The 24,745-nt window shown below is 52.3% G+C and overlaps 1 protein-coding gene across 2 annotated transcripts; it reads right to left on the reverse strand.

Annotated features, from left to right (window-relative positions):
* Positions 1–8,166: 8,166 nt before the first annotated feature.
* Positions 8,167–23,562, reverse strand: GRK6 (G protein-coupled receptor kinase 6). Of its 2 annotated transcripts, none has more exons than XM_080914104.1 (16): positions 23,347–23,562; positions 19,403–19,498; positions 18,457–18,569; positions 18,283–18,360; positions 17,820–17,920; positions 17,449–17,541; positions 17,283–17,346; positions 17,016–17,156; positions 16,531–16,721; positions 15,767–15,804; positions 15,590–15,679; positions 14,357–14,565; positions 14,139–14,276; positions 10,140–10,277; positions 9,923–10,057; positions 8,167–9,291 (listed from the first exon to the last, which is right to left on the reverse strand). In XM_080914104.1, exons 1-16 carry the CDS (start codon positions 23,396–23,398, stop codon positions 9,238–9,240), a joined length of 1,731 nt encoding a protein of 576 aa, XP_080770230.1. In that variant the 5' UTR covers positions 23,399–23,562; the 3' UTR covers positions 8,167–9,237. The 2 variants fall into 2 exon arrangements, with proteins under 2 accessions (XP_080770230.1, XP_080770231.1); XM_080914105.1 differs by lacking the exon at positions 8,167–9,291 and adding an exon at positions 9,451–9,738.
* Positions 23,563–24,745: the final 1,183 nt, after the last annotated feature.

Genomic DNA, 24,745 nt, shown 5'->3' on the forward strand with positions numbered 1-24,745 from the left:
CAGAAGTTATATCCTAAGGGGTCCTAGCTCAGCAGAGTGGGCATTAGGCCAGACTCCAAAGAATGAACCCCAGATCTGTGTGCTTCTGTCTCTAGGGCAAGGAGTAAGATCTGTCATTCACCACAGGATGTAAACTGAGGGTCAGAGAAATCTCTGACAACAGCCAGGCTCCAGTGCCCAACTCATGCTAAACGCTCTCCTCCCAGGGGCTACAGTGGGCCACAGTCTGGCCTACAGCCTTTCTCCTGTGTACTCTCTAGTCCACAATAGTTGCTCAGTCCATAAACATCAAGAGGGTCCTGCAGATCTATCTATCTATCGAACAGGCCAAACTTTCCACAGCCCCCCTGCCCCAAGGCTCTTCCCTGCCTCTGTGCATGCTTTCACCCTAGTTGGGGGGTTCTGCAGACTCAGCCCCAGAATCTTGGTCTCGGACACTCACTATCTCCACAATGTTGACAGCAAACACCTGCCACTTGCCCACCTCCCCTGCTGGGAGCCACACCCTCCAGACAGACCCCTCCATCCATCTGCCACATTACTCATTCACTCTATTTCCTCTTTCTTTTTCCTCACCTTAAATTCTTGCAGATTATAAAACATTTCTAAGGATTCCATCTTGATCTGTGTAGCATTTGGGGCATATGGTTTTGCTAGGTTTTCTTAAACCATCCTGGGATTACACCAAGGGATGAAAGCAAGACTCCAGGAGTTTCCTAAACATTTGGCTGCCTGTTTTCCTCAGGAATCTCTACCATAAGAGTTGTGCTAACTTCTGCAAAGGTCACTGGGTTGTCTGCTTCTGAGCTAAGGGTGGCTGGTGGCTTTAGGGATGGTACTTCTGAAACGTGACCAAGTGTCTGAAATACACTGAGGGGGAGCTTGTCTGGACCCAGAGATCTAGCATCACCACCACCTGATTTAAGAGGTCTTGGTGTTCACATTTCTAGTCCCGAATGCATTAGTTCACCCACACTGGCCTTGAACTCCATCACAATCCTCTTGTTCCCTCTTTCTCCAAGCTGAGTTCACAGGCAAAAGCCACCACACCTGGCTTCAGAGTTCAGATTTCTAACAATTTTCCAGCAGATGCTATGCCAGAGAAACCCCGTGACCTAGATCATGGTCTCCAGAGTGAGTGCCTGCAGGGCCTCTTTGGCCTCCTCCACTGTTCCCTGGACATGTTTACCCTGAGCTACCTCACGGCCCTGGCCTGGATGAAGATAAAGCCTAGTGATCTTGGAATGCACTAGAGGATTAATGAAGGCCTGATCGTCCGGCACACAGCAGCCGAAAGCCACTTGTGGAAGTGACTAGAGGTGTCCAGCCACCTGTATAGTGTTTTAGCTGTAGGAGTGGGAACAGTTCAGAAGAGAGATCAGAGTATAGTTCATCCTGAGAAATATCACTGACAAAAAGCCATGACCCAGGTCTTAGCCCTCTGGAGGTAGGTTTTGTTTTGTTTTGAAGACAAGGTCTCATTATATAGCTCTGGCTGTCCTGGCACTATGTAGACCAGGCTGGCCTAGAACTCAGAGATCTGTCTACCTGCCTCTGCCTCCCAAGTACTCAGACTAAAGGCACACACCACTAAAGCTGGTAGTCAGGCCGGGTTATAACCAACCCCAAAACCCAGTCTTCTGTGAGTAAAGGAAAAATGGTATTGAGGAGACAGTGGTTTGAATCTAGTGTAGTTTACAGGGCCATGGTGGAGGAGGGAAGCTGCTGTCACCCGTCCTTGCAGGAGTCACTAGCCTCTACAGTTGTGGTCTCAGCAAGACTCAAGAGGTCAAGCTATGGTCTCACTTGGTTGGAAAGCCCTGAAGACTGCAGGGTCCAGTCATGGCAGGAAAAGCATACCAGGGAGGCACAGGTGGCATTTCTAAACCTCGTTTTCACACCAACACAGATGTACTGGGGCCACAGAGAGCTGAACTTGTCCCCCAGAGTCAGCCTTGCCTGGGTCTGCCAATAACCTCACTCACAATAATCTCATTAGGATCTGTGACCTGACCCCAGCATAAGGAAATTGCCACAGGACACCAGAGACTAGAGTTCCAGTCAATTTGTGGTCACAGATTTCCTTAGGCCCTCATTTCTCAGCTCTAGTCCGGTCTGGGGCAACGAAGGAATGGGGGCCATGAAAACTCAAGCCCATATTAAAACCTCACTTCAGTGGTCCCCTGTGTCTCCGGCCCTCACTCAGCATGAACATGATTTGTTCTTGCAAGGGAGGAGGTCACATGTTAGGGAAAGATAATGCTCATGTCTCAGAAGGAGCAGCATGTTTCAGCACATCAAGCACTGAGAGGAACCTGTTTCTGCCCTAATCAACCCTGGGATCCCATGCTAGTCCCACCCCTGAGGTGGCTTCTTTACCTGCAGAACAGGGATGCTAGGAACTGGCTAGGGGCTGGAGAGATGGTTCAAAGGTTAAGAGCACTTGTTCTTCGTGCAGAGGACCTGGGTTCAGTCCCCAGCACTCACATGGTGTGGTTCACAACCATCTGAAACTCCAGTTCCAGGGATCTGACACCCTCTTCTGACCTCCACAGGCACCAAGCACACACATATATAGTGCACAGACAAGGTAGTAGGCAAAACACTCAAACATAAGTGAATAAGCCTAAAACAAACAATATAACCCAAGTCCAATAATGACAAAGTCAGTCTGGGGGGCCAGGAACACAACTGATGTGAGAACAGGTCAATTCTAATGCACACACCTAGGTGTGTAGCCAGTGGAAGGCCAGCGCCCTGCACTGCGGTGGTGGTCTAGCAGAAATCCCCCACTTTACTTTGGACTGCATGCAGTATCAAGAGTTAAGACCTTCAACTTTTATCACAACCCATGGATGAGTTTTGCTGGCCAATGAGTAACAATTGCTTTCAACATTCATTTTCCCAAACATCTGCACAAAAGTCAGTTTGAAGTATGATCTTAAAAACTGCATGACCTACACACATGAAGTCCACATATTACATGGTGGCATTAGCTAATGAGCGGGGCACCTCATCCCATTGCCCCTGGGACCCATGGAGGGTCCCGGTCTCAGCAGGTGTGGCCAACCACAGGGCTGGAGCACTGTCTGGATCTGGATCTCCCAGATTGTTTCATCATCAGAACTACAAGCCGTGAAAGGCCAGTGAACCTGTACACCAGATAGGAGGGGTGGGGGACTCTCCCCGGGGGCCAAGACAGCCAGCCTGAGGCTTACAGTTGGCTGGAGAGAAAATGGAGGAGGGAGACAAGAAGGCAGCCCTATCAACAGCACACCCTGTGCTGCACGTGAGGGAGAAAGCAGCCAGCTGATTCAGCAGGAAGAGGGAAAGGTATACCAAGGCTCGAAATGGGGAACTTCCTTACTGGAGGAACACGAAGGCAGGCTAAGAATGTTCCTCTGGCAAGCTCTATCTAGATCCTTTCCTGCCTGGATCACATGGGGCTATATGTCAGCAGAGGGACCTGCACTGGGACACTGGAAACCCAGGACACTGCTTACTGGTGTTTGACCTTGGGCAAGTCCCCTTACTTCCTGAACCCGGAGAGTCTTCATCTAAAAAGCAGGGATAAGAAACTTACCTTGCACAACTGCTCCAAGGATTAGGAGGCTGTGCATGTAGAACACTCAGATTGCACACAGAGCAGGCTAAGAATGAAAGGAGCCTGTGACTAACTCCCCAGGTCTGCCTGACTTCCCAGGTTAGCATCCATTTAAGGGCATCTCATGCCAAAGCCTCAGATGCCCCAGATCCTGGGCACAGATGCTTCACTGGGTAGAAAGAGAAACCTAGGAATGGTTGGTTATGCTTTCAGGGATGCTGTATCTAAAGCCTGTGGTCAGGGCTGGCATCTGCTGAGTCAGGTCCTGCTGGCAGGGGGGCCATTTCTCTCTCAGCACACTGTCCGATGAGGGGAGGTTGGGAGGGGAGCCAGAGGTCATTTCCTCTGACTCAGCAGCCACTCGAGGAGCTCCCTTGGGCAGGGCACCTCCATGTGGCACTGGCCTCTTTGCAGGCCAACCTCCATGCCACCCCACACAGTTAAGGCATTGTGCACAGACAAGAAAGGGGCACTGTGGTCCCGACAATGAGCTGGGTCGTTCCCATCTGGCCTAGGATTCAGCACTCCTGGGTCAGCAGTGTCCTTTGCTCTGTTTCAATTCCTCCCTGGAGAATGGTGGCTAGGACACCAAGCAGAGGCCCACCGGCGGGCCCATGATTTGGCACATGCCCTGGCCATGAGAAGGGACGCTGCTAGCTTCTTTCCTCTTCTCTAGTTTAAATAATAATAATAATAATCACCTCCGGAGAATGCGATTTTTGTCTTAGGCCATGTTTCAAGGGACCGGGAGACTACCCTAGTGGTGATACTAGCAATGGTAGTTACCAGACAGAGACCCCAGACCCAACCTCCAGGCCTCCTTCGCCCGGGGCAGGCCCAGGGTCTGGGCCGCCTCCACGTTTGCAGCCACCCTGGGAGCCCTGTTGCGACGACTGCAGCCACGTGGGAGCCGGCTCGTGCCCACGGAACCGCTCTCCCTCACCCCCACCCTCGACGTGCTGAGGCAGGCACACCCAGACCGGCCAGAAGAGCAATGGTCTCTCCACAGTGCATCCCCCTTCCCCCCTCCCGCGCCCCCGGTCGTGGTGGGGGAGGGGGCGTCGCCACCCCGCAGTCGTGTTGCCGGGGAGCGCAACCCCGTTGCTGTGGCAACGGTTTCCAAGCGAACTGGTGGAGGCTCGCGCCCGGCTCGGGCTCCCTCGCTCACTTTCCCCTCCTTTCTTCCCTCCGGTGTGGGCTGGGGGAAGGGCTGCCCGCTGTCCCGGTCGGGGTCCGGGTGGCGATACCAGGCTAGGGTTCCGAGCCACCCTCAGGAAGGGTCAACAACCCGAAGACCATCTTCCGCCCGCGCTCTGTTCCCGCCCGGCCCGCAGCCGTCGCGGTACTCACGGGCCCAGGCATCCTCCTCGAACTCGTCTTCCTGCCTCGGGGCAAGCGGCCCAGCGGACAGATCCCCAAGCTTGGGCAGGCAGCGGCCCCGGGAAGCAGACAGTGGCAACGAAAGCCGCTCCGAGCGCAGGGCTGGAGGCGCGGGGCGCGCGCACGGGCGCGTGCTGAGCCTGGCGTGCGCGCGCGCGCAGCCAACAGAGGCACCCCCACCCCCTGCCACACGCCGCCGAGGCTGCTGCAAGGGAAGGGGTGGGTGGGACTCCGGACCCACCTGCCGCACCCAGACGCGGCACAGAGGATGTGGGCTCGCAATACCAAGGGCATCCCAGCACAGAAAAAGTACACTCTGTACACCTCCAGGCAACAGGCTACCCAGAGGGGTTGTGGGGTGAAGGACACACCGGCAGCTTTGTGGCCACAGACACCAGATGCTTAACGGAGCAGCTGAGGTAACGAACCCAAGGATTCACACAACTCAACCTGGGCATATTGAGACACAGGTAATGGGGGCAGGGGCTAGATGAAATCAGCACCCCATTGTGGCCTCCTCCCAACTCAGGACCCCACCCACTCTGTTCCAGACGGTATACATTCCTACATACCTACTGAGAGGCAACACAAAAAGACCCACCTGAGCGCTAAATCGCTAAGGTTTCATGGGCATGATCATCCCAAGGGAATAGATACTGTCTAGAGCCGGCTCCATCAGTCTTCATTTAAGTTTGACACTTTTTGTTTGCCTTTTGACTGTTTCTACTTCAACTTCTCTATGGCGTTAAGAGTGAACTTCCTAAAGCACTTCCCGCTGTCAATAGGACTGCTATGGCTCCGAGAGCCAGAATCTTAAACCGGAGGCCAAGAGGAAAAGGCACATAAAACCAGTGGACCCAGTATTAAACTAGCTTCGGTCACAGTTGGTTCCAGGCGTTTCAAACACTGGCATTAGGCACACTGCCCCCAAATGGTGGTATCCATGGCCTCCATAGATCCTAGTTCTGCCATCCATCCCTAGTGAGAAGAAAACTGTCATTCTCAGTATCTCTAGCAAAAATGAGCAAGCAAACACAAATGCACAGGTGACATTTAGGACCCATGTCCTGAGGTGGGGAAGGATATATCACTCCAAATGGCTGTCTAGTGTTCAGTCCCTTCCTCTGAGTGTGAATTACTGGGCTTCAGGGGGATAATCGTTGCTCCCTACCAATCCATGGGTGCCATCAAAGGTAGGCCTCTAACAAAAATTCTGTCCTACAATAAGCTGGACTTTCTAACTTGGCCACCAGGATTCCATGGACTCAGTAACGGCAAGACACAACCAGCTGGGGCTCCTTGCTGCTTTCTGGCAGTCATGGTCTCCTGTGAAGCATTAGCAGCTAATAGGAGCTCTGCCTCCCCTTTGAGTTGTTTTTCCTATAGTACAGGGGATCAAACCCAGGCCTCTCTCTTGCCAGGAAGGCACCTGTCCACTGAACTATGCACACGTGCCATTTGTGTGTGTGTGTGTGTGTGTGTATCTGTGTGGTGTAAGCCCACTACCACCTAACCCACATTGATGGGAATAGTAGAGAATACTTTGCCCAAGTTATATTAGGATGCTTTTTGTGCAAGGTGGGACAGGCCTTTAAAACCATTCAGGGACCCTCTTAACCTCCAGTAGAGCCCACACATTATAGCTTTCAAAATTGGCTGCACCCCAAAATTTGACCGTATTTTGCAACCAGACCTTTCCCACCCTAAATTCATCTGTACATTCGGCTCTGCCTGGGCACAGTCCTGCAGAGTTTCAACCCCAACACTTTTGGGACCAAGGTGCTTAACACACTGAGTGCTACAGGTCCCACACCTCCCTGCCTACCAGATGAGCTCCAAGCTGGCAGGGACCTCGTCTCCATCCGGGTCCCTGGCTCTCACCATAGGGCTGGGTAGGGAGTGGAGTTTGCCGATCTTGTTGGGAAACATCAGGAAGGTTTTAAGGTAAACCTAACCTTAGACAATGAGTTCACTGGATGCCTCCTAGCCAAGGAGGTTAAAGGGTCTGGACCAAGCAGCAGGCAGAGCACTTCATGAAGTCACTTAGTGCCCACTCACCCTTGCCTACCTTGTCTTCATCTGGCTTCTTTTCTACCCAATGAAAAAACCTGGAACACCCTATTTCTTTCACATGGATAGAAAGAAGCATTAGCAAACATTCCAGATGCTCAGAGGCTGGTTGTGAAGACACCTGTTGGCAACTCTTAAGACTAGTGCTGCTTAAGCCTGGCGTGATGGTGCACGCACATAATCCTAACGCCACACAGGAAGGGCAGGAGAGTCAGGTTTGAGGCCAGTCTGGCCTATGTACATAGTGGGTTCCAGGCCAGGCCAGCCCAGGAAACACCGACTGATTCTCTGCTCGTTTCATATTCTCACAGCTGAGATGCAAGGGAACTATATTCTCAGACAAGGGCCTCTTCCGTGTCAGTTTCAGAAGCTGCCAGATTAGGACACGTACCCAGGAAGGTTGTGTTCTCAGTAGTTGGTGCCCAGCTCACAGGCAAGGGAGTTTCAGGGGCTCTTGGGAAGCTAGGGATCCTAGGAGGAGTTTGTAGAGCCTGGTAGAAACTTGGGGCTAAACAACTCTTGGCCCCTAAAATTTGTAGATATCCTTCCCATTCCTGCCCCCTGAAAATGTTTTTGCCAATTCCTGTCTTCCAGGTGACTGCTTCAGGACCTGGCCATCACTAACTTGAGGAACTCTGACTTAGGTGCTGGCCTCTTCTACCCACCACACCCATCCTTCTCAATCGCCTCTACTCTTTGCCCACCCACGTTTAATATTTAAGAGGGTGCTGGATCTCATGCATGTGTGTTATATGAGAATGCCACACAGCAGGTTAGCGAACCACTAACAGCTCCCACTGCCTCTCCAGGACACTCCCTAGTTTACAAGGACTCTGACTTCAGAAAGCTTAAAGACCACCTCTCTAGCAGTCCTATATACACCCAAGCTGGTGTGGAAGGCTATGTCCCACCTAGCACTGGAAAGTGCAGAGACTAAGTCACCACACAAGGTTTGGTTGCCTGCAAAGTCCCGAGCACTCCTAGGCTTTTGAAGGGCAGCCCCTAGTCCCATTCCAGGTCTACCTCCAATGCTTTCCAGCTGGGCCAAGAAATCAGGAAGAGTCATTGAAACACCAGAAATAAAGAGGCAGGCAGGGGTGGCTGGCCAGCCTTGTGCTCAGACTGTATTCGCACAGACACATGGCAGCTCACATTGGTCACACAGAGACACATGGCAGCTTACATTGGCTTTAAATATGGAAAAGCCAGGGCCTTATGGTCCCATGCTGTCCTTACTAGCATCAGGACAGCCATCACAGTCCGGGAGAGGCCAGGGCTAGGGTCTGGGGTTTAGGCACAGCCTTACCCTACTCTCTTCACACAATGAATATACACTCACACCCACCCCCAACAGACACACACAGGGAAGGGTGGATTATTGCTGGGCACAAGTCTACTTTTATAAGGGACTCTGGAATGTTGGAGGGCTAATTCTAACCCCTCCCATGGCCTGGACTGGGGCACTTCTGAAAAAGGTGTCTTCAGGATATGATCCAGCATAAGGACTAATGTGCTCTGCGAGCTGGAAGGCAGAAGCAACCCATCCTGGGCAGTGGTTTGGTGGGTCCCAGTCAGCTCAGTCTGTGGTTATACTGACCCAGGCCTGGAGAATCCAAAGCCCCCATCTCCAGCTCTGACAAATGCTGAGAAAGGACAAAAGCATCCGGCAACCAGAAGGTGGTGGCCTCAGTCCACAACAGACAGGCACGAGTCTCACTTGGAGTTTGGTGGTGGCCAGTGCAATGCTGTGGTCAGAGGTCTGACCTGGCCCACACTCGGCTTGCTCATCTGGACTGGGCCCTAGAAGCCTGGAGTTTGGCATTGGCTCCTTTTGCCAGCTCCTGGCTCTCCTGGCTAGGGCTAGTTGCCCTAAGGTGCCAGATCCAGGGTGGAATTAAGAACGCTCTGGTAGCTATATACATTCGTACAAATACATAAATACATAAAGCCCCAAGCTCCACAGAGAAGAGCTGAAGGGACGCACCTTTGTCCCAAGATGGCCCAGGCCTTGTCAAACTCAGGCGGGCCAGTAGCTGAGGAACGGAGGACACTGGGGACAGTTCCGGCTGTGTTCCACAGACCACGACTTGCGTGGATAATGGGGAACACCACTGTGCAAAACTGTAAACGTCACTGAGAGTAGCTGCTACCGCCAACCACCGGTGGGGGCCTCGGCCTGGGGGCTAGAGGCGGGTGGGGAGCTCTTCCTCACTGTCGCTGCAGTTCCCACAGCAATCCTGGAGGAACAGGGAAGACATGAAGGGAGAGAGGCACAGCGTTGCCATTAGTCACCATTAAGGCTGACCAAGGCCAGTGTTATGCTCAGAGAGGGTTGTGGGCTTCCCACAAGAGGCTTAGAGCAGCAGCTCAGCCAAACCCAGGTGGTGTCAGGGTACAGCTTTCTGGCGACAGATTGAAGAAAGACTAGGAAGCTCCCAGGATCTGTCAGAGCAAGGGCTCTGTCCATCCCCCTGGACAGACTCAGGCACAAGGAGACAGTTGCTAAGCAAGGTTAGCAGCTTGAAGGGGTCAGGGTGCAGGGAGGCAAGCAGCAGGGAGGGAGTGGGTAAGGTGGACACCAGACTTCTTTCTCCTACATCTCGCCTCTGCCATGGAAGGGCTGCCTGGGGCTCCCCACAGTCAGGCAGCAAGGCCAACCCATGAGGAGCCCACACTGCTCACCTCTGGAAAGAGAAAAGAGGCCATGAGACCAGCCAGGCATGGGGGTTGGGGGGACAGGCAGGAATGAGGCACCTTAGGCACCGCTGGAGAATGCCCACTCCCGGGCAGGCATGCACTGGCTCTGCCTCCCACCCACTATCCCAGTGGAGCAGGCTGGGGCCCAGATCAGACACTGCTCAGACTTACTTGACGACTGAAGAGTCTCTGTAGCAATCCCTTCTTGGGGGGTGCAATGGGCTGGCCCTTCCAATCCAGGTCTGGGGGAACGGACCCATCCAGCCCAAAGACATTTAGTTCCTGGAAGCACTCAGTCTCCACCATCTACTCAGAAACAGGAAACTGTGAGAGTTTACCCCAGAGGTGCCCTACCTGAACCTCATCCCACTCACAGGATAGTCCCTACCTCGTTCTGCCAGGGGATGGACACACTACCCGTGGCAAACTTCTGGTAGAAGTCTTGGTCTGTGGGCTCCAGATCCACACCTTTAACCGTGGAGAACTGTTCAATGTCCAGAACATCTTTGCAGTAAATAGCCTGGGGCTAAGGGTGGACAGAGGCAGGAGTCAGGAAGGTTTGAATCTCAGTCACCCTTGGCAGCTCCCTGGTTTGGAGAGAGCGGCATGGTGCCCCACACATTCCTAAGCCAAGCAAGCCACTGTCTCTAAGGCAGTTTTCACTCTTTGGACTAGGATTATGACCTTTTACTGTGCAGCGACTGTCCAGACCTGGTGCTAGACTGGCCTGCTACTTACACAGGACTGCTTGGGTATGTGTTGGGGTTGGGGTGGGGAGTACTGGCTTCCTCCACAGGGAATGGAGGGGTTCTCATTTCTAGGATGTCCAGTACAAGATTGGTCTTACCAACCATCTACCAAGTTCCTGCTGGAAGTTGGCTTCTGCATTTGAAGGCTACTTTCTGTTTTCAATCCTGCTTTAAAAACTTACCACAAATGAAGTCATATTATCGCCATGGGGCCAGAGGTGTAGTTCAGTGATAGAACATTTGCTCAGCATGCTTCAGGCCCTGGGTTCAATCCCTAATACACATACACATCTACCAACCCACCTACCGATACACACATTATCATCGCCAGCACGTAAAATGGTGTATCTAACCCAAAAAGGTCTAAAGCTCCCTACGAGATACTGCATTTACGACTTCATAATGTTACATCAATGTATATACTGAGGCACAAAGAATGCTTGAGTCTATGAGTTCAAAACTGGACAAGACAATACAATGGCACCTCATCTCAAAAGCAGATAGGATCATTCCTGATAGCTCCAGCCCCCGAAAAGAAAAATACCCTCCGGTCAACTAGCATTTATTTTATATCCATAAAATAGAATATTAACCAGCTTATAAGAATGCTCCAACATGCATGAACCTTAAAAGAATGCCCAACAAAAGGAACCAATCACAGAGGATCGTGTTCAGCATGCCCATATCCACCCACATAACTGAAGCATCTAAACTAGATGAAGAAAACAGCTGGGATTTCTTGGGGCAGGAGGAACGGGCTTGGAACCCTAATGGACATATGGTTTTGTTTATGTTCTGAAAGGGCTAGTAAAAACATTCCCAACTATGACTCTTTCAATCGAACTGCATACTTTATAAGGTTAACTGTGAGTTTCATCTCAACAGAGTTGTTAAAAATTGTATTGTTAGGGGCTAGAGAGATGGCTCAATAGTTAAAAGCAGTGGCTGCTCTTCCAGAGGTCCTGAGTTCAATTCTCAGCAACCACATGGTGGCTCACAACCATCTGTAATGGAATCCAATGCCCTCTTCTGGTGTGTCTTCAGAGACAGCTACAGTGTATTCACATATGTAAAAGAAATACATCTTTTTTAAAAAGTACTGTCAGTACATGGTGATGTACATGAGGGACCCTAAGGCCTCAGCTTCCCCCTCCCACTGAGGGTCTTACAGCTCCCCTCTCCCACTGAGGGCTTTTTCAGTCCCACACCCTCCAGGAAGGAGTGCTTCAACCTTATCTGGACAACCCCTGGAATGTAGTAGGGTAACGGTCTTGATATACAGCCCAGGCTTCAAGCAGCACTTCTTCCCAGGGAGAAGTGTCTTATCTGGGCGACCCCTGGAATACAGGACATAGGTCCTGAGATGCAACCCATGTTGGCAGCAGCCAATCAACTTAAAAGTCAACTAAACCCACCAATGCTTGCATGCCTCGTCTCCATCGCTGTAACCCACCCATTAGTAAGTGTATAAAAATCATACTGACAGAGGGCTCGGGGTTGCCTCTCCTCTGGATGTAGTTCACCCCAGTGCACTGGACTAATAAACCTCTAGCTTTTGCATCGATCTCTGATGGTTCATCTCATTCATGGGAGTCCCAGGTAGTTAGGGCTCCATTTGAGTCTTACACATACCTTTGGTCCCAGCACTCAGGAGGCAGAGGCAGGTGACTCTAGGAGACAAGAACAGCCTGGTCTACAGAATGAGTTCCAGGGCAGCCAGAGCTAGACCCTGCCCTCTCTCTCCCACCAAAAAAATTCTTAAGTGCTGGCCTAGAGGTTCACATGCACATGACCACACACAGATACACATGTAATTTTTTTTAATTAAAAATATAAAAGCATTGTTAAGTTTGCTTTTTTATCTGCTGCTTCTAACATTAAGTTCCAAGACACTGACTTTCTTTCTAACTTTGAACAGATGACCCACAGGCAGTGTGACTGTTTCAGATGTGACAATTTAGATGATGTACAGAGCAGGGATCAACCCGTGCAGCAGCTCCAGCCTGAGGCAGCATGATGAAGTCAGACCTGTTCGGTTCAAGTGCCAGCTCACTGACAATGCTCACCACGCCGTGTGAGTATCACTCAGAGGCCCCCTCGCTGGCCTCTCTCCAGCTCACAGTCACCCTCTGTGACCCATTTCCACACCTCACATTAGGGCTCACGTTGTTACTGCTCTGCACATACTTGCTCCAGACACACTGGCTGATCCTGCCACAGGCTGTCAGTCTGCCCCTTCTGCCTGTAATGCCATGTCCTCTGCCTTGCAAGGCGCTCTCCTTCAGTGCCGCGTAAGCATCGCTTTCTCAGCGATTACCCTGTCTGAGATGACCACCCCCGCACCACTGGCTTCTTAGCCTGCTCTTTTTCCTGTCAGATTCAGGACTACCTGAAAGCCCTCTTTGCTTGTTAGGTTTATTTTGGTTATTTCTCTCCATTAGAGCATAAGGATAGGCCTGACTCTAAGAACCTCATTATCTCTAAGATCTGACACAGACAGATATTCAGGTATTTGTCAAATGCACAAACACATGTGGCTGCCAGCCATCAACCTGGTGACTCTATCACCTCGAGACTTTCCCAGGCGGCAAACTGTCAATCAAAGGACCTCATGTCCACAAACACATGGGAGGGAGGCAAGCACACGACCCCATCCTGGCCACTCCGACAACTGCCTGCAGAGTGCCCAATCCACAAGAGGCTCAGTTCAAAGGTAAAACTCTCAAGAGGGAAATTCTGGGACTAGAAAGAGGACCCAGCAGTTAGAAGTACACACTGCCACTGTGGAGGATCCGAGTTGATTCCTCAAACTAATGTGATGTGGAGGCTCACAATTACCTGTGATTTGGGCCCCTGTGGCAACACATTCCCATCCATGTACCCACACACAGACACTTACATACCTAGACACATACTCATACTCAGACATACACACATAGACATACACATACTCAGACATACACACATACATAGACATACACATACTCAGACATACACATACTCAGACATACACACATACATAGACATACACATACTCAGACATACACACATACATAGACATACACATAACCACAGAGAGACACATAAATGTATAATTAAGAATAAGATAAATACTTTAAAATAAAAATGTGAAGGGGTTAATTTTCTGCCCACAGAGGGGACAGTTAGCCCAACAGCCCCTGCTGGCACCACCATCCTAGTTTCCTTGGAAATGAATTATTCCCATGGGGCCAAGAAGGCATGTAATCTGGGTGTCCAGTGAAATTTCATTTCAAACTCCTGAACAAGACTTGCTCTGAGTCCACTGATCCTGAGCCACTAGGTCACCAATGCCACTCCCTGGGAACAGATGCCTGCCATGGAAGCATGGAAGGCTAACCAATCACAGTACAGAGCGGAAGTGAGCTCCTGTGATGCTCCAGGAGCATCCTCATGACCACCTCACATCCTAACCTGGTACACTATTTCACAACGTACACACATACACACACACACAAATGCTCACACATACACATTTGGAGGTGGGGCACAACCTAAGCCATAGATAGGGGTTTTCCAGCATCTGCACTGAAAGTGATCCACCCTCCGCCCCGCACCCTAGTTTGGCCCGACCATTAGCAGGGTAGGATAGGACTTACATCAGGCTTAAAAGGCGGCTCTAGCATTCCAGCTCCCAGCCGCTTGAAATTCAGTTTCTTGAAAAGGGGGTGCTCCTTTACCTCACGGGCACCACCTCCACGACACCCCAAACGCTCAGCAGGGTCCTTGCTGAGAAGCTATAGAGGGGCAGTGGTGGTTAGGGTACCTGACGGGGTGAGACCCCAGTTCCCCCAGCTCAGACTTTGGCTTATAGTACCTGAGAACAGAGTGAGCGTGCCTGTGGGGAAAAGCGGTCTGTGTACTCCTCAGTCACTTCCTTGACCAGCCGCTCCACCTCCTCACGCTTGATCTTCTTCTTCCTCTGCTGGAAGGGTGACTGTCCCGCAATCATCTCGTACAGGAGGCAGCCTAGCGCCCACCAGTCGGGACTGAATGTATAGCGCTCATTCTTCACCACCTCTGGAGCTGGGTAGGGACGAGGAGGCAGGACTGGGTAGGTGGTGAGGAGCAGAGAGCCCTGGAGCCCCAGAAACCAAAGCCAGAGAATCAAACATCCTCTGGATAAGCAGGTATGCCACTGGCCTGGTGGGGACCTCAGCCAGTATGAGAAAACACATCTCAATGACAGTTGATGTGACCCTAAGCGGGAGGGTCACATCAAGGAACTCCATGTCTGATTGCTTTGTTTTCATGGTGTTTGGGGAGCGGGAGGGCTCTTAGTGCTGGAGTTTGTTGAATCCAGGGCCACATAAATGTCAGCTACATCTGAGTTACATCGTGCATACCCAACCAAGACCCCCGCACTACTTCTTTTTTTTTACATTAAGTTGTTTGGCTTATTAAATGCTGGCAATCAACTCAAATTATTCTAAAAACAATTCAATCTCAAAATTAATATATGCCAAGTCAGAACCAGGTAGCTACTAATTTGTAACTTCTGGCTTTCACAAGAGATTGAAAACACCCACTGGCTGCTACCTCCCACCTGCTCTGGCAGACTCCTGCACAGTTCTCCCTTTAGCATCTCCTTTCATCTCAAAGCCCCCCAGGAGGCAGCTCTGATGAGGTTTTACAGTGGGAGAAAGAAGGCAAGAAGTGGAATGCCTCACCTAAGATGGAGTGTGAAGCGCCTAGACTGTACTGTGTCACTGTCCACAGGTTAGGTCTCCACTGCCTGTGTCCCCCATGAATGACATGCATGGGCCATGCAGGGAACACTGGGCCATGGTTATATATTCCATTTCCCTTCACTCTCACAAGCTCACTCAATCCTAGGTGTTTAATTAGCACCCAGCAAATGAACAGCAGGGCTCGCAATGGTGGGACCTGGCTAAGTCTTGGTCTCCCAATCCAAAAAAAAAAAAAGTAGCAGTGTTGGAATGAGCTATCTACTCTCTGAGGTAGACACCTCCCTCCCCAGTACAACAGTGAGTAAGTAGGCCAGGTTAGGGCAGCAAGGGGACTGGTGTACTAGGTCAAAGGTACTTACCCATGTAGCCCACAGTGCCCACACGGCCTTTGATGGTCTGGCCCTCAGGCACATGCACGGCCAGTCCCAGGTCAGAGATACGAATGTGGCCTGGGTAGGGTATTGAAGTAGGTGGGTCTACTGATTGGCCAAGCCTCCCCATCTCATCCCACCTCCCACTTGGGCCTTCTCACCCACCATGGTCATCCAGAAGGATATTCTCTGGCTTTAGGTCCCTATGGGGAGAGAAACATAAGAGTCAGATGCCCGTTTTCCAGGAAGCCAGAAAGAGCCAGCCTCTCGTGGTTCAAGTGCCTGCTGGGTTCAGGCATAGAGCCAGGTGACAGAGCCCTGCTTTCCCCAGGCAGCAGCCAGTACCTCAGAAGCTTTCTAGGGTAGTGAGAAGTGACTCCAATCCAAAGTGAGGACTCCCACCCAGTGTGGGGACCGACCTGGGGAGAGGGGATCCCTGGAAGTCATCCTTGAACTTGTTCATCAGTGACATTAAAACTCCCTTCCCCCTGGTGGCCAACTCTACCTTCTCTGTTACATGAGGCTACTCTTCTACCCCCTCAGAGGGCCGCTGGGAGGCTCAAATGAAAGCTCCATGCACAACCACAAGCAAAGCTCTCTACTACCGAGCCCACCTGCAAGGCAGGAAGTAGGGTCTCCCAGAAACAGAATTCATGTTGGAAGCAGGGAGCAGACAAGCTTAAGGTCACAGAGAAGGATGACAAAAATCAGAATTCACACATTGGCCAGCAGGCTGGATTCCCAAACTTATCAAATCTATCAAATCTGAGGGAGTTTTATGTGGAGCCAGTGTTGGCTTCTAGTTAGAGAGATTCCCAGCACACGATACTTCAACTGCCTAGCATAGGCTGCTACTGTCACACCTAACTGCTGCCTCTGTCCAGGAAGGACTGAGCCTGGAACAGCCAGACGTCCAAGCTCCGCCCTACCTGTACACAATGCGTTCCCGGTGCAGGTCTTCCAGACCACAGCAGATCTCAGCAGCATAGAAGACAGCACGTGCTTCAGGAAAGCCAGCCTGGCCCATGTGGTAGATGTGGAACTTGAGGTCACCTCCATTCATCAATGTCAGCACCAGGCACAGTGCATCCTTGGTCTCATATGCGTAGGCTAAGCTCACCTGTGCTCAGGAGACCCACACCCTCAGACAGGAGCGTGAGCGTGCGTGCACACGCTCTCCTACGCGCTAATGGCAGCCACCCAAACAGTCTTCTGTGTGCCACTCCTTAAGGCTCAGCAGGCTTCCTGAGCCTGGAATAGCACTCCTACCCCACCCTTCTTGGGTACTGTCCAGAGCAGGAAGGGATGGGGCAGAGGGCAGTCCCTTTGGCAATAGGGAGGGACTTTAGCCTGGTGGGTGGGGAATGTAGCAGTGTGACCAAAGGGGAAGGGAGAGGGCTCCTTGTGTACTTACTACAAACCTACTGTTCACTTTCTCCAGGATCTGCTTCTCGTTGAGAGCCATGGCCTCCCCCTTCCGCTTCTTTATTCGTTTCTTTTCCAGTTTTTTGCATGCATACATCCTGCCTGTCGCCCGCACCTGGCAGGCACACACCTATAGCCAGGTAGACAGAAGCAAATGGGGGCCAGCCATGCATGCTCTTGCTAAAGGTGGGAGGCTCCAGGCCTACCGTGCCCAATCTAATAATATACTCTCCAGGGACACCGGGTGGCCACTTACCTCCCCAAAGCCACCTTTGCCCAGGACTCGGTACTGCCTAAAGGTGTTTTTGGTCACTGGCTGCCTACGGGCAAGAGTAAAAGAAACAAATATTTACCCAAGCAGGGAGGGCTTGCCATGAGACCCCACCCCTGGCCTATCACAGACCAGCTTGGGAGGAGCTCACCTTTCCAGCCACTTCCACTGCAGAAAACGGTTGAAGTAGATGCTGTCGAGGTAGTCGGCAAAAGGGGCCATGCTTAGGTACTCATGGGTCAGCCTGTTGAAAGAGGATCTATAGGTGAGCCTCTAACAAGCCCAATTTTCAATCTGAAGGCCTGGGCCTCCCATTACATGATGGTCAGCCACAAAGCACTAACCATCCTTGTCCTTGGGTAACTAAGGATACGTGTATTCCATGCTGAAGCAGGGATGGGAGGCAACCGCTAAACTCAAACACCGTGGACAGGGAGAGGAGCGGAGCTTGTCACAGACTTCAGAGCCCACAGAAGTCCCCTCCCTTGGCACAATTCCAGACCTGTGGGTCCGGAGCCTTACCGGGTCAGCTCCTGGAAGAGGTCTTTGCAGGGTCCCTGTTCTAGCTGCTGGGCACAGCTACTCACCAGCTGACGGGGAACTTCAGGGATGAGGTCGGGACCCTAGGGACAAGCCAGACAGCTCAATGCAGAGGGTTCCCTTGGACAACTGCCTACTCCTGGGGCAGCACTGCCTACTCCTGGGGCAGCACTGCCAGATGTCCGTGGGTACCAAGGGTGGCTGTGGATGGGTAGTACACTAGTTGCTTCTTTGCTGAACTCCCTTTCTGCCGACCCTGAAGACAGGGTGAGACAGCCACTGGCAGGCTGCCTGTCCCAAGCTCAGCCCAACCCTTGGGCTCCATGCCCTTGGGGCTGCCTGGAATAGCTCCAGGGCACTCAGTGCCCAGGCTGTGGTCACTCCTGTGCCTGTAGTCACTGGGCCATGCCTGCTGCTGTCATCTCTCCCGTCACTGCTCACTCACCGTGTGGCTCAGAAAATTCTGCATTAGTCGGCGCCCACATGCCTTCCGTTTCTCATCAGGGGTCACCTCATATTCAGCCTGAAGGGTAAGAGGCGAAGAACCTTAACAGATGTGGGGGTCCGGGGGATGGGTAGTGGCCAGGACCTCTGTTCGCCCTCAGTGCTGGATACTCACCACTCCATCCAGGAAGGCGGTACAGCGGGTCAGCTCAGGCCTTGTAGAGCAGAACTCTCGAAACAACAGGCGCCCAATGGGCTGACGCTCGCACAGGCTGTGGTAGTCACGCTCTGTAGGCCAAGGAGGGAGCTGCTGGTCAGACCTAGAACTCAGGGCACTCTGGTCTATACCCTCACATCTGGAATCCAGTAACTTCCAGCCCCAGAGAGTGGTAGTCGTTATCTCTTCAGCTCCCACCCTACAATCTTCAGATGGACACCACCGTAATTCCAATGTAACTTGGGGGCTACGGCACCCAGAGAGGTTGATTAATTCAACTCAGTGCCACACAGGCAGGAGTCTGGGCTCCAGACACCAGGTGTCCTATCCCTGTGATCTCCTGGACTTGTCACAGTTCTGGTGTTGGGTGTGGTCTGTGAGGTTCCAGCCAGCCCCGCCCAGCCCAAGTCTACACCTGTTGCCTGCCTGACGAAAGTACGAGAGGAAGCTGTGGCTTCCGCTGCTCTCTGCAAGGCCTCCATCCCAAACACATGCAAGCCACATGCAAGCCATCAGCAGAGGACTGGGCCACCTTAGGTACTGTTCAGATCCACATCCAAGATGCAGGAACTGGGGTGAGCCCTTCTAGAAGTAACTCATACTGCTCTGATGGGGCTCCTCAGATCTGGCCTAGGTGAGGCTCAGAAACACATGACTAGTGTTCCAAACCTGACTTCCCTTCCTAAGTTTCTCTCACCTCCTTCCTTGCCCATGCCCACTCTGCGGATGCCAGTCCAGTCCTCTCCATTCTCTGCCCAGGAACTGAAACTGGACTACATAGTCTCAATCTTTCTGGACATCCCTCCCCGACAGGACCCTGTGGCCAAAGCAATGTCTGGGGATGGCTCCTCACAAGTAGCCCCCCAGTCTGCTCTGGAAGCCAGGAGCTCTACCCACAACTCACCAAGGCTGAGCCGGAGCTCTTCGCACTGGCTGATATGGGGGAACTGTAGCATCTGACGCCATTTCTTGCTCTTGCCTTTGCGATTTCCGCCACCACCTGCAAGAGAAATCAGGAGTTGGGTCTCACTGGAGTCTTGAGCCACCTGCCTCCAAACCTTCTCCTTAACATGTAGTACAGAGGCCTTCGGGGCCCTGTTAAGACCGATCCTGCTGTGGGGGGAACCTCGGGGCTTCTTCCACACATTCTAGCATACCCTTAACAAGTTCCAAAACCCACATGGTCTGTCTGGACACCCATCTTAAGGGATCACTGGATGAGAACAAAAATGAGCAATGAGACATCTCAGCAAGAAGTTCAGTCTCATTCACTCCCCAAAACACAGTGGGAAGTCTACAGGTTAAGAAAGTAGACCAGAAGCCACGTGGTGGTGCACACCTTTAATCCCAGCACTCAGGAGGCAGAGGCAGGTAGATCTGAGTTTGAGGCCAGCCTGTTCTGCAGAGCAAGTTACAGGACAGCCAGGGCTACACAGAGGAATTTTGTCTAAGAAAGTGAAAGAAAGAGACAGAGAGAGAGGAAGAAAGAAAGAAAGAACGAAAGAAAGAAAGAAAGAAGAAAGCGAGAAGACGAAGCCGGGCATGGTAGCACTCGCCATTAATCTTAGCATTCAAAAAGCAGGTGGATCTCTGAGTTCGAGACCACCCTGGTCTACAAATCAGTTCCAGAAAAGCCAAGGCTACACAGTGAGACTATGGTCTTTAAACAAACAAACAAGGAAGGAAGTAGACAAAATTACCACAGTGGAGGGTATCACATAAGACACCAAGGCATGCCAAAGATCTGTGTCACATAGGACTTGTATGAGATGCCAGAGGCAATCTGAGCAACCCCCCCATACTGCTAACACCAATCCCTGTACTAGAACTATCTCCTGCCCTCAGCAAGCTGGTGGCAGAGGGCTGGGACTCAGGATGCCCCTATCACACACCCTCACTGATGCCTGCCTTATTTTATTTGGTTGAGCCAGTTGGTATGCCTCCAGAGCTTGACAGGTAGGTTAAATGTGTGCTTTAGGAGTTCCCACCCCCACCTGCAGAAGTAGTGAGATAGGCAAACTAGACTAGAAATTTGAAAACTAAAATTAAAAAAAAAAAAAAAAAAGAGGTAGAGACAGGCTGGCCTCCGTGAGATGGAGGCCAGCCTGGTCTACTTGAGTTCCAGGTCGGGGCTATATAGGCATGGGTCTCAAAGAACCAAATACACAAAAACCCCACACTGCAGGCAAACGGAGTACGGCAGTGTTGTCTTTGGGACAACACACTTGCAGCCTCCCGGACCCGATTCTCCAGCACACACTTCTGCCATCACTGCATACCCAGGACTACCCAATCTCAGGGCACCTCCAGAGGCCCTGTAGGGGGAGTGGGAAAGATGGTGCCCAGCTCTCAGTAGGGCTGGTTAAAGAGGTAAGACCTAGCTCCAATTTACTGACAACCTAGGACAATCAAGTTCTCTTGCCTGGCCTCAGTTTCCCCAGCACTGCCTTTATCTGATCCAGTGTAAATGAGGTAGGAGGAGAAGCTGCCTTTTGGGAAAAGGTCACGTTTCGGTCCCTAACTGCGCTGAGGAAGGAGGAAGTGCTGCTTCGTCCCCTTGAGAAACTCTGGTGGCCCTGCTACAGCCTATACCCCATGTGCCCCACTGCCACTGCCTCACTGCAAATGAGCAAGAAATCTCCAACTCCTTAACCTACGGCAAAGCCTCCCCAGAGAGGAACTCCTCCCACTCTCCCTCCACCCAGGTCCCCCACCCAACCCTACATTTTCTTGCCTCACCCCCCAAACACACAGTTACTTCCTCTTCCCCCTCCTCCTAGCTGTATTAAGGGAAGAGCAAAAAGTCACATGCAAATATCCCATCCTAGAACTGGCTGCAAATGTGTGGGGTTCCTCTCCACCCTACCCTGCCCCCCTCCTCTGGCACCGGGGAAAGGAAGAAAACCCAAGTGAGGGTGCACACCCCAAAAGCCATCCCACCTAACCAGATTACACACAAGTTAGGCTCTGGGCATTGGATTCAGATCCTTAGATGACTAGCATTTATTAAAAGTCAACCGAGCTTTATCCTAGCACTGAGGTAGGATAAGTAGAAGGATCTCTAGGTGCAAGGCCAGCCTGATCTACATAGCAAGGTCCAGGCCAAGACCTTGGTGTGTATGTATGTATGTATGTATCTATGTATACACCATCTCAAAAACAAAATCCCCCAAACAAAGCCAACTGTATGCAAATACCACAGGTTTCCCGACTGCTGAGGGTCTCTGGTCACTTGGAAAGCTGGCCCCAACCTTCTAGCTGTTTTGTGAAATGATTCTGACACAACCAGTCCATGGGCATTAGAGGATTCCACAGCAACGAGGCTCTCCTTAAAATGTATATGTAAAATAAGGAACAATGACTTTGAGGGACAGGAAGCATTTCAAAGGCCATGCAGGTGTGTATAGGGCTGTGGTAGCCAGTCCAGGACACAGGTCTTCCAAGGGAAACACTGTCCTCAGCAAAGATCTAGCAATGTCCGCCTATGCAAAGGAGCCCACAGGGTCTGGCCCAGCAAGGCAATGCCCTCAGTGGGGCCAAGGCCCGAATTGGCTAGCCCTGGGAAGTGAGGCCTGGCCTTGGCTCTCCTTACCCCTCCTCCCTGGCTGGCTGGATGACGAGGCAGAACAGAATCTGCAGATGCCCCCAGAGGCTGAGAGGAAGGCCCAGCCCCTGAGCTTGATAAAGGGCAGGAGATAAGATAGCCTCCCTAGGGCACTAGGGACCCAGTCTGCCCATCCCATTTCCAGGCAACACCTCTCTGGGTGTGACATGCACCGTAGGCTGAGGACTTCGGGGGCTTCTCTGAGCTTCCAATAGGCTCTCCTGGCCTGAGCCTGGATCAATTACAATCTCACTGGGTTATCCTCTGCTCTGAGCCTCAGTTTCCCACCTAGAACCTGATTTAGAACACAGTGAAACTGCAGGCTCTTTCAGCATGGAAAGCCATCCCAAAGTGGAAAACTGTCACCATGTCCCTCCCTGGAGTTCCAAAAAAAAAAAAAAAATCTGGTTGGTGTTGGTCTCCCAGCACCTTGGACAGAGTAGTACAGGTGTCTGACGAGTATGTCGCTGAAGTGGTAGTGACAGTAAGTTTAAGGTCTGGCTCTAGTCACCTAGGACCCATAGAATAGGTGCCAATTAACACACCAAGCGAAACCAACGAAGAGAAACTCTGAAGCATATCAAAGCGCGCACACACACAAAGTCGATCAGACTGGCTTCCCTGTCACGCTTTGAACCTTTAGTCCTAACAGCCCAGGATGCTCGTTTCCCATTTATTTCTTTGTGCATCTACCCCAACGGGTCACAGGCTTGCTGAATGCAAAATTCGCTCCCCTTTCACCCCTTTTAAGTATCCAGAAGCTCCAGTTGAGTGGTGGTTCTGCTGGTAATGTGTGTGTCCAGAAGGTTCCCCCTCCCTTCGCCCCGTCGGTCGGATTGTCTATGCAAAGACTCGGTTCATTCATTCTCCAATCTTTACAGATTACCAACTTTGTGCTGTTCAGGGAATCTGGGCCTGGGGCACGTGGGCACCGTTCTGCCTCTCACCTAGAAGAGGCCTCACACGCATTCTCCTGGGGCTCATGTCCCACCTTTTCTCTTCCTTCCCTTTCTTCATCACCCCCACACCCGACCTGAGTCCCATGGCGCGACCCCCGCCCCTCATGGGCCCCGGGTTCCGGGAGCAGATGCGGAGGGCCGGAAGGGCTCATGTCTACGCTCAAGAGTCCGGGTGCAGACTCCAGGGCACGAGGGTGGCTGGGGACTGGGCGCCTCGTGGAGCTCGGAGGTCGTGCGCCCGCGATCCCCGCACCCGGGCCTGGCCGCCCGCCTGCCTGGCCTCACCTTCCCGGGCCTTGAGTAGCACCGTGTTCGCTACGATGTTCTCGAGCTCCATGGGCTGCAGCGCCGCCCGGCCCGCCAGGCCGCGCCGCCGGCCGGGACCGCCCACGAGAGCCGGGGCCGATGGCGATCGGCGCGGCTCGGCTCGGCTCGACTGACCGCGCCGCGGCCTCCCGGGCCTCACCGGCCTCCCCGGCCGCCGCCGCCCGCCGCGCACTCTGCGCCCCTCCCGAGCCACCGGCGCCCGCCCAGCCCCGCCCTCTGTTTACTTGGCTCAGTCAATAGGCGAGCTGTCGCTCCCCGCGCCGGATTACTATTGGTTAACCTCTTTCTCCTGCCCCGCCCACGGAGTCGGGAACTCGCTCCCTGCGGGGCGGGGGCGGTCCCCATTGCGTCGCCTCTTTCTGGTTGGACTGCGGGCGGGATTTGGCCCTTAGGTTCGAATTTCTAGGCCTTCGTTGGATGCTGAGCTGCCAATTAGGGCCGAGCCTCTGCCGAGAAATTGGGGGTGGGTCCTTTCGGGAGCCACGCCCAGGAGACCAAACACATGATTGGATTAAGGAAGCATCAACCATGCAGCTTTGCGATCCGATTGGGTGACAGGATAGGGGCGTGGCTGAGTGTCTGGGTCGCCGATGGGATTTCTAGGGTTTTGTTGCGGACACGCTGTGTATCCTGCCGGCTAGCAGGTAGCTTGGTTAGGATGTGTGTCCTGCTGTCGTCCCTTAGATCAGCTGCTTCTGAAGAGCGCACATCCAAAGCGAGCAGAGGACCGAAGGAGGCTATTGCCTTCCCAGCAGCGCCTAGCTCCAGCCCAGCTGCACCCCGCACCCCTCACCCCGCCCCCGCAGCCGGATGTTGTGATTTCTCCCCTCCCACCCGTCCGGCGCCTTCGGCCTCTGCTGCCTTATAAGGCAGCGCTGCCACCCCAAGTCGTTGAGGATGAGTTCACACCCATTATACAGGTGGGGAGCTGAGGTGCTGGATGTTGAATGGCTGGCTGCTCGCAGAGACTGGGGAGGGAAACAGGTCCGAACTTTTGCATCTCATCCACACCGTATAGTCCAATCTCCCACTTCCTCCTCACCACCCCTTTTCGTACAGCAGGAAATGGAGGCTTGCCCAAACTCGAGAATTAAGGAACAACCGGATTCAATTAGATGTTTTTGATCCATATTCATTCATGACTGCAAAAAATACTGCTGCTGTTTTTTTCCCAGGCACCCAGCCAGGTGCCGGATATAGTGGTAACATCAAGAAAACCAAACTCTCGGTGCTTACGTACTAGGCGGGAAGAAAGGTGGTAATGATCCTGTAAGTGAGCACATTAATGGGTGGTTTTAGAATGAATGCTACTAAAACAAAGAGCTAGAGACTTTGCTTTGTGGTAGAGTACGCTTAG

This window comes from Micromys minutus (genome assembly GCF_963924665.1).
Source record: "Micromys minutus genome assembly, chromosome: 1".
NCBI classification, from domain to species: domain Eukaryota; kingdom Metazoa; phylum Chordata; class Mammalia; order Rodentia; family Muridae; genus Micromys; species Micromys minutus.

Excerpts from the sequence above, each read along its gene's own strand:
- GRK6 (XM_080914104.1), bottom strand. The coding sequence starts at position 23,398 with ATGGAGCTCGAGAACATCGTAGCGAACACGGTGCTACTCAAGGCCCGG. Across the intron at positions 17,157-17,282 it reads GCAAAGGTGGCTTTGGGGAG|GTGTGTGCCTGCCAGGTGCG; the intron begins GTAAGTGGCCAC and ends ACCTGGCTATAG. Across the intron at positions 15,680-15,766 it reads TATCCTTCTGGATGACCATG|GCCACATTCGTATCTCTGAC; the intron begins GTGGGTGAGAAG and ends TACCCTACCCAG.